At 42.6% G+C, this 13,478-nt stretch overlaps 1 protein-coding gene across 1 annotated transcript in view; it reads right to left on the bottom strand.

Moving 5' to 3' along the window:
• The window catches only part of LOC126412189 (AP-3 complex subunit beta-2), a 255,075-nt gene that overhangs the window by 141,077 nt on the left and 100,520 nt on the right, over nucleotides 1-13,478 (bottom strand). Inside the window, exon 10 of the mRNA XM_050081668.1 lies at nucleotides 4,142-4,215. Within this exon, the coding sequence (XP_049937625.1) occupies nucleotides 4,142-4,215 (74 nt within the window). The remainder of the gene's footprint in view (nucleotides 1-4,141; nucleotides 4,216-13,478) is intronic.

Here is a 13,478-nt window from a genome sequence, read left to right on the forward strand (position 1 = left end):
CCAAACCCATAGTCTGGTTCAGATTCATTGATGATATCTTCATGACACTACCTTCATTCCCTCAGAACCTAACACCTTCTGTCCCATCCGCTTCATATGGTCCTCCTCAACCCATCATGCCACCCTCCTAGATGTTGATCACCTCCACTCTGATGGCTTCATCTGCACCTCTGTCCACATTAAATGCACCAACCATCAACAGTACCTGCAGTTTGACAGTTGCTATCTCTTTCAGACCAAAAAATCCCTCGAATATAGCCTGTCCACCAGGGGACAGCATATCTGCAATGATCAACACTCCTTTGTTCAGTATGCTGAGGGTCTCACTAAGGCCTTCACAGGCAGGCACTATTGCCCAGACATAGTCTGCAAACAGGTCTCCTGTGGCATTTCCCCCCACAGTCTACCAGATTTGATGTCCACTCCTCTCTTTTTTCTCCCCACCTGTACACTACTATCCCTTCCGCTTTCCTGCCCCCTGCAGACTGCTGCTTGTGTCCCACATGAGGCTGCATTCCGGCCCCAGATGCTGGAGTTGGCAGTGGCCGTTGGCTGTGGCTGAAAGCTTTATGTGAGTGTTTTAATTGTGCCTGTCTGCAATTTGACATGTCTTCTTCACAGTAAGTAGCAATCTGTCCTTCCTACATTGTTGATATTCCTACCTGGAGTTACCACTGTGTGATAAAATGTTCATTTTCCTTAATTATCTGAATAATTTATTTTATCTCATCATACATTTCTTCAGTTTCTTTGTCATCTGTGGAGTTAGTTGGCACATAAAGATAGGCAGAAGAATGGACTCGCAAAATTAAAGACCACTATCTTTAGCAGTGGTTTGCTGTAGAATATTTGAACACTTTCTCAGTTCAAATATAATAAATTTCCTTGAGAGGAAAAAGCTTCTGTCCAGAAATCAGCATTGTTTTAGAAAGCATCTCCCATGTGAAACTCACCTTGCCCTTTTCTCACAGGAAAGCCTGCAAATCATGGATGAAGGGTAACAGACGATTCCATATTCCTCGATTTCCGTAAAGTCTTATGTCAAAGCGGTAGGTGGATCAAAATAAAATGTCCAGACACTCTGTGACCAAAATGGTACTGAAACAGAGGATGACAGACTAAAGGCCGAAATACTAAATGTCTTTTTCCAAAGCTGTTTCAAAGAGGAAGACTGCACTGTAGTTCCTTCTCTAGATTGCCTCACAGGTGACAAAATGGTAGATATCTAAATAGATGACAGAGGAATAGAAAAACAATTAAAATCAGATGGGATACCAGTTCGATTTTACACAGAGTACGCGAAGGAACTTGCCCTCTTCTTGCAGCGGTGTACCGTAGGTCTCTAGAAGAGTGTAGCATTCCAAAAGATTGGAAAAAGGCACAGGTCATCCCTGTTTTCAAGAAGGGATGTCGAACAGATGTGCAGAACTATATCTCTTAATGTATATCAGTTGTAGAATTTAGGAACACATATTATGTTCGAGTATGACGACTAGAAATGTACTCTGTAGGAATCAGCACGGGTTTCGAAAAAGACGATCGTGTGAAACTCAGCTCGCACTATTCATCCACGAGACTCAGAGGGCCATAGACACGGGTTCCCAGGTAGATGCCATGTTTCTTGACTTTCGCAAGGTGTTTGATACAGTTCCCCCCCCCCCCAGTCGTTTAATGAACAAAGTACGAGCATATGGACTATCCGACCAATTGTGTGATTGAATTGAAGAGTTCCTAGATAACAGAACGCAGCATGTCATTCTCAATGGAGAGAAGTCTTCCGAAGTAAGAGTGATTTTAGGTGTGCCGAAGGGGAGTGTCGTAGGACCATTGCTATTCACAATATATATAAATGTCCTTGTGGATAACATCGGAAGTTCACTGAGGCTTTTTGCGGATGATGCTGTAGCATATCGAGAGGTTGGAACAATGGAAAATTGTACTGAAATGCAGGAGGATCTGCAACGAATTGACAAATGGTGCAGGGAATGGCAATTGAATCTAAATGCAGACAAGTGTAATGTGCTGCGAATACATAGAAAGAAAGATCCTTTATTATTTAGCTACAATATAGGTGGAAGCAGTAAATTCCATAAATTATCTGGGAGTAGGCATTAGGAGTGATTTAAAATGGAATGACCAAATAAAATTAATCGTCAGTATAGCAGATGCCAGACAGATTCATTGGAAGAATCCTAAGGAAATACAGTCTGAAAACAAAGGAAGTAGGTTAGAGTACACTTGTTCACCCACTGCTTGAATGCTGCTCACCGGTGTGGGATCCGTACCAGATAGGGTTAATAGAAGAGAGAGAGAAGATCCAACGGCGAGCAGCACACTTGATTACAGGATCATTTAGTAATCACGAACGCGTTATGAAGATGATAGATAAACTCCAGTGGAAGACTCTGCAAGAGAGACACTCAGCAGCTCGGTATGAGCTTTTGTTGAAGTTTCGAGAACATACCTTCACCGAGGAGTCGAGCAGTATATTGCTTCCTCCTATGTATATCTCACGAAGAGACCATGAGGATAAAATCAGAGAGATTAGAGCCCACACAGAGGCATACCGACAATCTTTCTTTGCACGAACAATACGAGACTGGAATGGAAGGGAGAACCAATAGAGATACTCAAGGTACCCTCCACCACACACCGTCAGGTGGCTTGCGGAGTATGGATGTAGATGTAGAAGTCTGGTAGGACCACTTTTATTTACTATATACATAATCTGATCTGGCAGACAGGGTAAGCAGCAGTCTGTGGCTATTTGCTGGTGATTCTATGGTGTTTGAGTGACTGTAGTAAAATACTAGATGACTTACATGTAATTTGTAGTTGGCATGATGAATGGTAGCTACCTCTAGAAGTAGAAAAGTGTAGGTAAATGCAGATGAGTAGGCAAAACAAATCCTTAATATTCAAATACAGTATTAGTAGTGTGCTGATTGACACAGTCACACTGCTTAAAATCTAGCTGTAATATTAAAAAGGAATTCAAAATGGAATGAGCCTGTAAGGACTTTAGTAGGGAAGGCGAATGACTAGATTCTTACCAGCAGGTCTGAACAACATGCAAGTATCACAGATGTGCTTTGGGAACTCAAATGGGAAACACTGGAGGGAAGATGACGTTCTTCTCTGTGAACACTACTGGCATTCGAGGCTGACGGCAAAATGGTTCTACTGCCACCAACGTACATTTTGTGTAAGGACCATGAAGATAAGATCAGAGAGATTAGGCCTCATATGGAGTCACATAGACAGTCATTTTTCCCGCACTCTATTTGCGGCATATATATGTAGATGAAGATACTACTAGAGTGGGTGAGGGCTTTGTGTCTATCTTAGCTATGATAATGCATTAACTATGCTATTCATAATAGGTTACCCATATTCCTATTTTCTAATTCATAATTAAACATATTCCTGCATTATCACTATTTGATTTTGTATTTATAACCCCGTTTTCACCTGACCACAAGTCCTATTCTTCCTGACACCAAATTTCACTACTTCCCACTAGAACTTCAACCTGTTTTCCTTTTTAAATTTTCTAACCTCCTGCCCTATTAAGGGATCCCACACTCAAATCCATAAACGCCAGTTTTTTGTTTTTTCCTGATGACATTCTTCCGAGTAGTCCCCAAGCAGAGATCTGAATGAGGGAACCATTTTACCTCCAGAATATTTCACCCAAGAGGACGCCATCATCATTTAACCATACAGTAGAACTGCATGCCCTCTGGAATAATTACAGCTGTAGTTTCCCCTTGCTTTCAGCCGTTTGCAGTACCAGCATGGCAAGGCCATTTTAGATTGCATTACAAGGCCAGATCAGTCAATTATCCAGATTATTGCCCCTGCATCTACTGTTCCCTCTTCAGGAACCACACATTTGCTTCACCTCTCAACAGATACCCATCCATTGTGGTTGCACCTACAGTATGGTTACCTGTATCACTGAGGCTGGCAAGCTACCCCACCAAGGGCAAGGTCTGTGATTCATGGTGGGGCTTAAGGGACTTTCAGAGTTTGTATTGACTGAGGTTTTACAAATGGGTATTCTGAATACAAATACATGACCATCGTTCACAACATGCTGAAGTTAACAATATAGCCTGACTTAAAATGAGATACTCACCATCGCGGTTAGAGAGCAAAGACACCAGTCCATTCAGACATGTGTCCGTTACTTCTTTTATGTTTGATGCACATCTGAAAAAGAACAGCTTTCAAATGAAATGTACTTCTACATTAAAACATTTAAGATATTTAAAAGAAATGTTAATACTGTTCAATACATGAAATAAATGTTTAGAATAACATTACTGAGGCCCTCATCCTTCTTCCAATAGCTCAATAATATTTGAACCATCAAGATCATTCATTGCTTTCCTAATTACTAATCATCTTCACACTTTCAGGTAGCCACTCTAAAATATTGTGAATATTGGTTCTAATAAGGAGATAAATTCAATTATTAGATTAATTTATTGTAACCAGCCACTGCTCTAATATGCAAGGATAATACTTTGTTGTTCATTTCTGTCTACTGTCCTATTAATACCTTCCCATCACTGAATCAGCACTTGCAGTATCAGGATTAATTCTATGTAAAGTATGCCTTTCCCACAAGTCATCATATGTACCATACTGGTAACAGCAATATTTTTAATGTGGGAATATTTGTGCAGGGCAGTAATATAACATAAATATCCAGTTGTTACGAGTGTGTGCTGAAAGGTAATGCTTCCAAATTTTTATGTGAAAACTCATGCAGCTTATTAAATAAAACAATCATTATTAACATTCTACATCTTTGCTCTTCATCTCTACACATTTATACTCAACATAGTCACTCTCGCAACGAACGTGTCTCCCAACGAGCGACCAGTTTATTGATACTGTTACTGTAGAATGTTTCACATTATTGATGGACCCACAACCTCACTTCTGTCAAAGTGAAGCCTTTAGGTTTTGGAAACAGATGAAAATTGGATGGGGCCAAGTTGTGACTGTATGGAGTATGACTGACGACAGTGAACCCAAGGAGCCACCATTGCTGCAGATGTCGCAGTGCTCATGTGCGGTCTGGCACTGTCGTGCTGAAGGAGAGGATGCTCCATGTGTGGACAAGCTGTTTGAATTTAATTTTTTTTTTTTACATCATGATGTTTCTCATGCAACACACCACCATGTTACGCGCTAGAATTCAGTACCACCTAATAGCAGAAGGATGGAAACATGTAGACATGAGGAAGCTTTAGGAGTTCTCACATAAAAAATTCAGAGGCATTACTTTTCAGCATGCCCTCATAGATGGAGTAAGAAAAGTGTACAGATAACAAATATGGCTCAAAAGAAAGTTTATTTAGAGGTAATACAGAAAAATTCTATGTTGCTTAGGAAAGCAAGTTACTGTCAGCTTTAATCAAACTTCCTGATTTTTCTTTTGAGTCATCAATCTTCCGACTGGTGTGATGTGGCCCACCACAAATTCCTCTCCTGTGCCAGCCTCTTCATCTCAAGAGTAAAACTTGCAACCTATATTCTCAATTATTTGCTGGATGTATTCCAATCTCTTGTCTTCCTCTACAGTTTTTTCCCTCTACAGCTCTCTCTAGTACCGTGGAAGACATTCCTTGATGTCTTAATAGATATCCTATCATCTTTCCCGTTCTCTTTGTCAGTCTTTTCCACATATTCCTTTCGTCTCTGATTCTGCACAGAACCTCCTCACTCCTTACCTTATCAACATATCCAATTTTCAACATTCGCCTGTAGCACCACATCTCATATGCTTTGATTCTCTTCTGTTTTGATTTTCTCACAATCCATGTTTCACTACCTTACAATGCTGTGCTCCAAATGCACATCCTCAGAAATTTCTTCCTCAAATTAAGGTCTATCTTAATAGACTTCCCTTGACTAGGAATGCTCTTTTAACTTCCTCTACTTTGTAACCATCAATCCTGTTTTTTTAAGTTTCTCACTGTTCTCATTTCTCCTACTTCTCATTTCCTCACTACTTTCGTCTTTCTTGGATTTACTCTCAATCCGTATTCTGTACTCATTAGACTGTTCATTCTATTCAGCAGATCAAGTAATTCTACTTAAATTTCACTGAGGATAGCAGTGTCATCGGTGAACTGTATCACTGATAGGTTTTCACCCTCAATTTTAATCCGACTCCACCTTTCTTTTATTTCCATCACTGCTGCTTCAATGTACAGACTAAACAGTAAGTGCTGCGGACTACTTCCTGATAAATAAAGATTATGGGAGCTAGCTGATATAAAAGCATGGCAGGACCTAAATTTATTACTGAAAGTGCTTTTTTTTATAGTTATGTGTGTTTAAGGTTCAATTTGTGAGGGGGAGGGGTGGATGGGGGGGGGGGGGGGGAGGGGTGTCCTATGACAAGTTTACCCCACTTAAAAACAGACTCGGTTTTGTATTTTGTTAAATATATTTCGAAGTTGTGATTTTTGTACAGGTGTATTACTACTGTACAGAATGCAGCGAGACTTGAGTATCTCAAAATATGATGTACAGTAGATGCTATGCAATCGGCACTGTGTATGTCCATGGAGCAACTGAGGATGTTATAGTTTATGATCAACTAGGGTTATGGAAATTACAGAACCTTGTCTGCAGTAATTGCAAAAGTTATTCTAATACATACAAAATCGTTACTGCAGAAGAACAACATTTTCAGCTTTGTCTTCTTGATTTAAATCACAATTATTGCAATTTCTGACGTTCTCTTAGTAAGACATTCAAAGGTGAAAATGTTGTCCCGCCACAATTTGCAGACTGTAAACATTGCTCTAAGGAGATAAAATCAATTTTGATCTGTGTTTTCCAATTGTGTTAAACATTATCGCTGTTTACAGACAGTGTTTCTTTAAGTGCAAAATGCCATATGAAGATGAAGAAATAACAGTTCGTAATGTTCTTTTGAACTTGTGGGGAGTAAACCATCTGTTACATATTATGTGGAGTATAGACTCCTGGATTATTCATGATGTCTTTGAATTTCAAACAAATTAAAGATACATAGATGTTCTTTGCAGTTCACAATTACAAGATGTAATGAAGTATTATATATTGTGGTAAATAACCTTAATTTTTACATGACACCTGATGTTTCCAATTTTAGCAGCAGAATGATCATATCACTTGTCGGAATAAAGAAACAAATCTTCAGCCACACTGTACAGAAAAATTTGCAAACAATTACATAATGTAATCAAGGCCTACCACAACAAGCGTACAGAATTCTGCAAGCACTGACTTCCTAACAATAAACATGACACTTAGTCCAATTGTAATCAAACTCCCACCCTTCTGGTCAGACAATCCACTACTGTGGTTCGCCCAACTTGAGAACCAATTTGTCTTGGCCTGCATCACCTTGGATGAAACTAAACTGTTATGCAGTGACTGATCATAATGAACAAATATCTATGGAAGTCGAGTACATCCTAGCTTCACTGACAAGCACTGAAAACTAAACCTCTTACAAGTATGTAGTTGTAATGCACTTGTCACAGTCACAAACCAAGTAACTTGAAACTTGCTCTGAAGTGGAGAACCTGTTGACAGCACGAACACTTCAACTACTTTGTAGTCTTCGCATGCTGGCAGGCAATGCAGTTAATGATGATTTTCTGCAGAAATCATGGCTGTCACATGAACAGAAAATAAGCCCACTGGTTATTGCAATGCTCTCGTTCACAAAGCTGACTGAACAGTCAAGATGCATCCCTCCTGGCGCAATACAGCCATTAGTGCCAGTATCGAGTGTCTGCTGGAAGCACAAGTAAGTGAATTATCTAAGCAAGTTGTGACCCTATAAATACGGCACTCAACAAGTGCATTGAGCAAAAACAAGTGTTCACCCATAAGGAAGAATATCTACTGGTATCACAAAAAAACTGCAAATAGCAGCAATGGTGAATGATGTCAAAGTAGACAGTTGTCGACTTTTCATAACAGAGCTCTCTACCACGCTTCAAGTTCTTGTTGATAGAGGTGATGATGCCTCAGCTTATTCTTTGACTCGTCTTTCGTGGCAAAATACCAATTGCAGTCACCTGTATGATGCAAACTGATCTTCCATAAAGACCTACAGCTACATCACCTTACATCTACACTACAATTTTCAACATTAATTTGTACGGAGCTTCACTGTTGCCAAAATGGTGTACTAAAATGTTAGAAAAGATTTCTTATCATCTTATGGCCTTCTCCCTCTTCTCTGCCAATGATACCTGCTTGGCTCTACAACACAGCTGTCTTATTGTGGACGCTAATGATATGCCAATGCTGTCAGCATCAGAGTGACTGTTGATGATTCATAACACAATGACTTGTTTTGCCAATTCACTGAAATCACCGGTCTACAGCCTGCAGCTGTAGCACCAGTAAAAAATTCAAGACAAAACCACACTGTAATTACGCAGGATCACCAGTTCAAGCAAGACCTCATCATCTGTTGTCTCCAGACAAACTCCAGATCACAAAGTAAGATTTCTTTCTACGAAGAGAGCAAGGAAACTGTTGCCCTTTATACAGTAGCTGGGCCTCATAACTTCATGTTGTCCCTAAGAAGAGCAACAGATGGCACTCTTGTGGAGACTGTCATCACCTTAAGGCCAGAATTATACGTAATCACTATCCTGTGCCACAATGAAGACTTTACTATGTACCTTCATGGCAAGACTGTTTTCTCCAAGATTGACTTCACCCATGCTGTTTATCACATACCCACTTCACTGACAATATTTTGAAAAGGATAGCTTCTTACTCACCTAATAGAAGAGATGTTGAGCCACAGACACAAACAAAAAAATGACTGCTAAATGTGAGCTTTTGGCCAAAAGGCTTTCTTCTACAGCACACACACACACACACACACACACACACACACACACACACACACACACACACAAATGCAACTTGCACACGTCTGCAGTCTCGGGCAACTGAATCCACAATGCGAGCAGCAGCACCAGCACATGAGGGGAGTGGCAACTGGCTGGGGGTAAGGAGGAGGCTGGGGCGGGGAGGGGGAGGGATAGTATGGTGCGGGTGGCAGACAGTGAAGTGCTGCAGTTTAAACAGAGGGCAGGAGAAAAGGTGGGAAGAAGGGGGGGGGGGGAGAGTTATGGAAAAAAGAGAGGTAAAAAGAAATTAAAAAACTGGGTGTGGCAGTGAAGTGACGGATGTGTAGTGCTGGAATAGGAACAGGGAGGGGGCTGGTTGGGTGAGGATAGTGACTAATGACGGTTGACGCCAGGAGAGTTACAGGAACACAGGATGTATTGCAAGGAAAGTTCCCACCTGCCCAGTTCAGAAAAGCTGGTGTTGGTGGGAAGGATCCATATGGCACAGGCTGTGAAGTAGTCATTGAAATGAGGGATACCATGTTTGACAGCGAGTTCAGCAACAGGGTGGTCCACTTGTTTCTTGGCCACAGTTTGTTGGTGGCCATTTATGAGGACGGACAGCTTCTTGGTTGTCATGCCTACATATAATGCAGCACAGTGGTTGCAGTTTAGCTTGTAAATCACATGACAGGTTTCACAGGTAGCCCTACCTTTGATAGGATAGGTGATGTTAGTGACCAGATTGGGTGGTCTTGCATCTCGATCTATTACAGGGGTATGAGCCATGAGGTAATAAGGTATTGGGAGGAGGGGTTGTGTAAGGATGGAGAAGTATATTGTGTAGGTTTGGTGGATGGTGGAATACCAGTGCAGGAGGGGTGGGAAGGATAGTGGGGAGGACATTTCTCATTTCTGGGCATGACGAGGTAATCGAAACCCCTGGCGGAGAATGTAATTCAGTTGCTCCAGTCCTGGATGGTACTGAGTTACGAGGGGAATGCTCCTCTGTGGCCGGACTGTGTAACTTTGGGGGATGGAGGGAGACTGGAAAGTTAAGGCAGGGCAGATTTGTTTATGTAAAAGGTTGGTAGCATAATTACGTTCAGTGAAGGCTTCAGTGAGACCCTTGGTATATTCCGAGAGGGACTGCTCATCACTGCAGATGCGACGACCATGGGTGGCTAGGCTGTATGGAAGGGACTTCTTGCAATGGAATGGGTGGCAGCTGTCGAAGTGGAGGTATTGCTGGTAGTTAGTAGGTTTGATATGGATGGAGGTAGTGATGTAGCCATCTCTGAGGTGGAGGTCAGCATCTAGGACGGTGGATTGTTGGGTTGAGTAGGACCAGATGAAGCAAATGGGGGATACGTTGTTGAGGTTCTGGAGGAATATGGATAGGGTGTCCTCACCTTCAATCCATATAGCAAAGATGTTATCAATGAATCTGAACCAGGTGAGGGGTTTAGGACTCTGGGTTTTTAGGAACGATTCCACTAGATGGTCCATGAATAGATTGGCATAGGATGGTGCCATGCGTGTACCCATAGCCGTACCCCAGATTTGTTTGTAGGTAATGCCTTCAAGGGAGAAGTAATTGTGGGTGAGGATATAGTTAGTCATGGCAAACTAGGAAGCAGGTTGTTGGTTTGGAATGCATAGGGCATTTGGAAAGGTAGTGTTCAATAGCAGTAAGGCCATGGGTATTAGGAATGTTAGGGTACATGGAGGTGGCATCAATAGTGACGAGCAGGGTAGCGTGTCGTAAAGGGACAGGAACTGTGGAGAGTTGGTGGAGGAAATAGTTGGTATCTTTTATATATGAGGGTACGTTCTAGGCAATAGGTTGAAGGTGTTGCTCTATGAGTGCAGAGATTCTCTCAGTGAGGGCACAGTAACCAGCCACAATGGGGTGTCCTGGGTGGTTGGGTTTATGGACTTTAAGAAGCATGTTGAAGGTAGGAGTGTGGGGAGTGGTAGGGGTAAGTAGAGAAATAGACTCTGGGGAGAGGTTCTGGAATGGGCCTATGGATTTGAGGAGTGACTGGAGATCCTGCTGGATTACTGGAATGGGGTCACTGTGGAAAGGTTTGTAGGTGGAAGTATCTGACAGCTGGTGGAGTCCGCTAGGTAATCCTTGTGGTTCAAAACAATGGTGGTGGAACCTTTGTCCGCACGTAGGATTATAAGGTCATGATCAGTTTTTAGATGGTGGACTGCGGTTCTTTCTGTGAATGTAACGTTAGTTTGCATGTTGGGGGATTTGGGGAATGATGGTGAGGCAAGGTTCGAGGTTAAGAAATTCTGGGAAGTTTACAGGGGTGGTTGGGGGCAGTGTGGGTGGATCATGGTTGGATAGAGGAGTGAACTGAGTTAGGCAAGAATCATTTTTTCTTATCCTAACCAGATCCCTGTCCCACATACTGTTCTGCCGTTGTTGCTTGGTTCATGAAATCCCCCCTAATGGCTTTACCATCACCTTACCCATCTCTGGTTGCCACCCCTCCTTCCACAATGACCTCCACCTCTTCAGATTCCACCAATCGTTAGCCCTCACCAACATAGTCCTGCAAAACCATATCAACCAAGCCCAAACCTCCTTGCAGTACCTTCTCTCCAGCCTCAAAATTCTCCTGCTATATAATCCCAAATTCCTGGAACATATAACACACATTCAAACTCTTGCCCTGCAGGAAATTGAGCAACATGCACAATGGCGCCTCAAAAAGCTCTCCATCCTGCTCACTTTTTACTACCACCTCGGAGTACCACAGTCCACCACCTCTACAATAACCTCCAAACCTCCCCTATGTCCCCTCATAGCTGACAAACCCTGTCTCGCAGACCTATTACACTCACCCCACCCTCCAAAACTCCCTCCCACCACCACACAGAATCCAGAACCTAAACAGACCCACAACACAGTCATGAACCTTTCCTCCAGAAACATTACTCCCACAGAAATATCAGTCCTTTCCAAAGGCCCACTCCCAAATTCAGTCATGCAGCACTTTTTAAAGACCTTCTCTCCTTCTCCCGGTCCCTACAGCGGAAACACTTTTTCGCCACCAACCCGACCAATCAGACTCAACCAAAGACGAATACTGAACCTTACCTAACTCCATTAACTCCTCCATCCAACCATGATCCATCCACACTGCCCCCTAACCACCCCCTGTAAACTTCCCAGAATTTCTTAACCTCGAACCTTGCCTCACCATCATTCCCCAAATCCCCCATCATGCAAACTAACTTCACATCCACTGAAAGAACCACAGTTCACCATCTAAAAACTGATCAAAACCTTAAAATCCTACCTGCGGGCAAAGGCTCCACCACCGTTGTTTTGAACCATAAGGATTATCTGGTGGAGGATTCTGTCAGCTGTCAGATACTTCTACCTACAAATCTTTCCACAGTGACCTCATTCCAGTAATCCAGCAGGATCTCCAGTCACTCCTCAAATCCTTAGGCCTATCACAGAACCTCTCTCCAGAGTCCACCTCTCTACTTACCCCTACCACTCCCCACACTCTTACCTTCAACATGCTTCCTAAGTCCATAAACCCCACGACCCAGGATGTCCCATTGTGGCCGGTTACTGTGCCCTCATTGAGAGAATCTCTGCTCTTGTAGTCCAACACCTTCAAACTATTACCCAGAACCTACCCTCCTATATAAAAAATACCAACCATTTCCTCCACCGATTCTCCACAGTTCCTGTCCCTTTACAAGGTGCCCTGCTCCTCACTATTAATGCCACCTTCGTGTACACTAACATTCCTAATTCCTGTGGCCTTACTGCTATTGAACACTTCCTTTCCAAACATCCTATGGATTCCAAACCAACAACCTCCATCCTAGTCATCATGACCAACTACGTCCTCAACCACAATTACTTCTCCTTTAAAGGCATTACCTACAAACAAATCCAGGGTATGGCTATGGGGACCCGCATGGCACCATCCTACGCCAACCTATTCATGGGCCATCTAGAGGAATCCTTCCTAAAACCCTTCTATACAGCCTAGCCACCAGTGGTTGTCGCATCTACAGTGACGAGCATTCCCTCTCAGAATTTACTGAGGGTCTCACTGAAGCCTTCCCTGACCGTAATTATCCTACCAACCTTGTACAAAAACAAACCTGCCCTGCCTTATCTTTCCAGTCTCCGACCACTTCCCGAAGTCCCACAGTCCGGCCACAGAGGAGAATTCCCCTCGTAAGCCAGTATCATCCAGGATTGGAGCAACTTAATTACATTCTCTGCCAGGGTTTCAATTACCTTTCGTAGTGCCATGAAATGAGAAATGTCCTGCTCACTATCCTTCCCACCGCTCCTACAGTGGTCTTCTGCTGTCCACCGAACCTGCACAACATACTCATCCATCCTTACACAACCCCTGCTCCCAATCCCTTACCTCATGGCTCATACCCCTGTAATACACCTAGATGCAAGACCTGTCCCATACATCCTCCTACCACTACCTACTCCAGTCTGGTCACTAACATTACCTATCACATCAAAGATAGGGCTACCTGTGAAACCAGTCATACGATTTACTAGCTAAGTTGCAACCACTGTGC

The sequence above is a fragment of the Schistocerca serialis genome, chromosome 7 (assembly GCF_023864345.2).
Source record: "Schistocerca serialis cubense isolate TAMUIC-IGC-003099 chromosome 7, iqSchSeri2.2, whole genome shotgun sequence".
NCBI lineage: Eukaryota > Metazoa > Arthropoda > Insecta > Orthoptera > Acrididae > Schistocerca > Schistocerca serialis.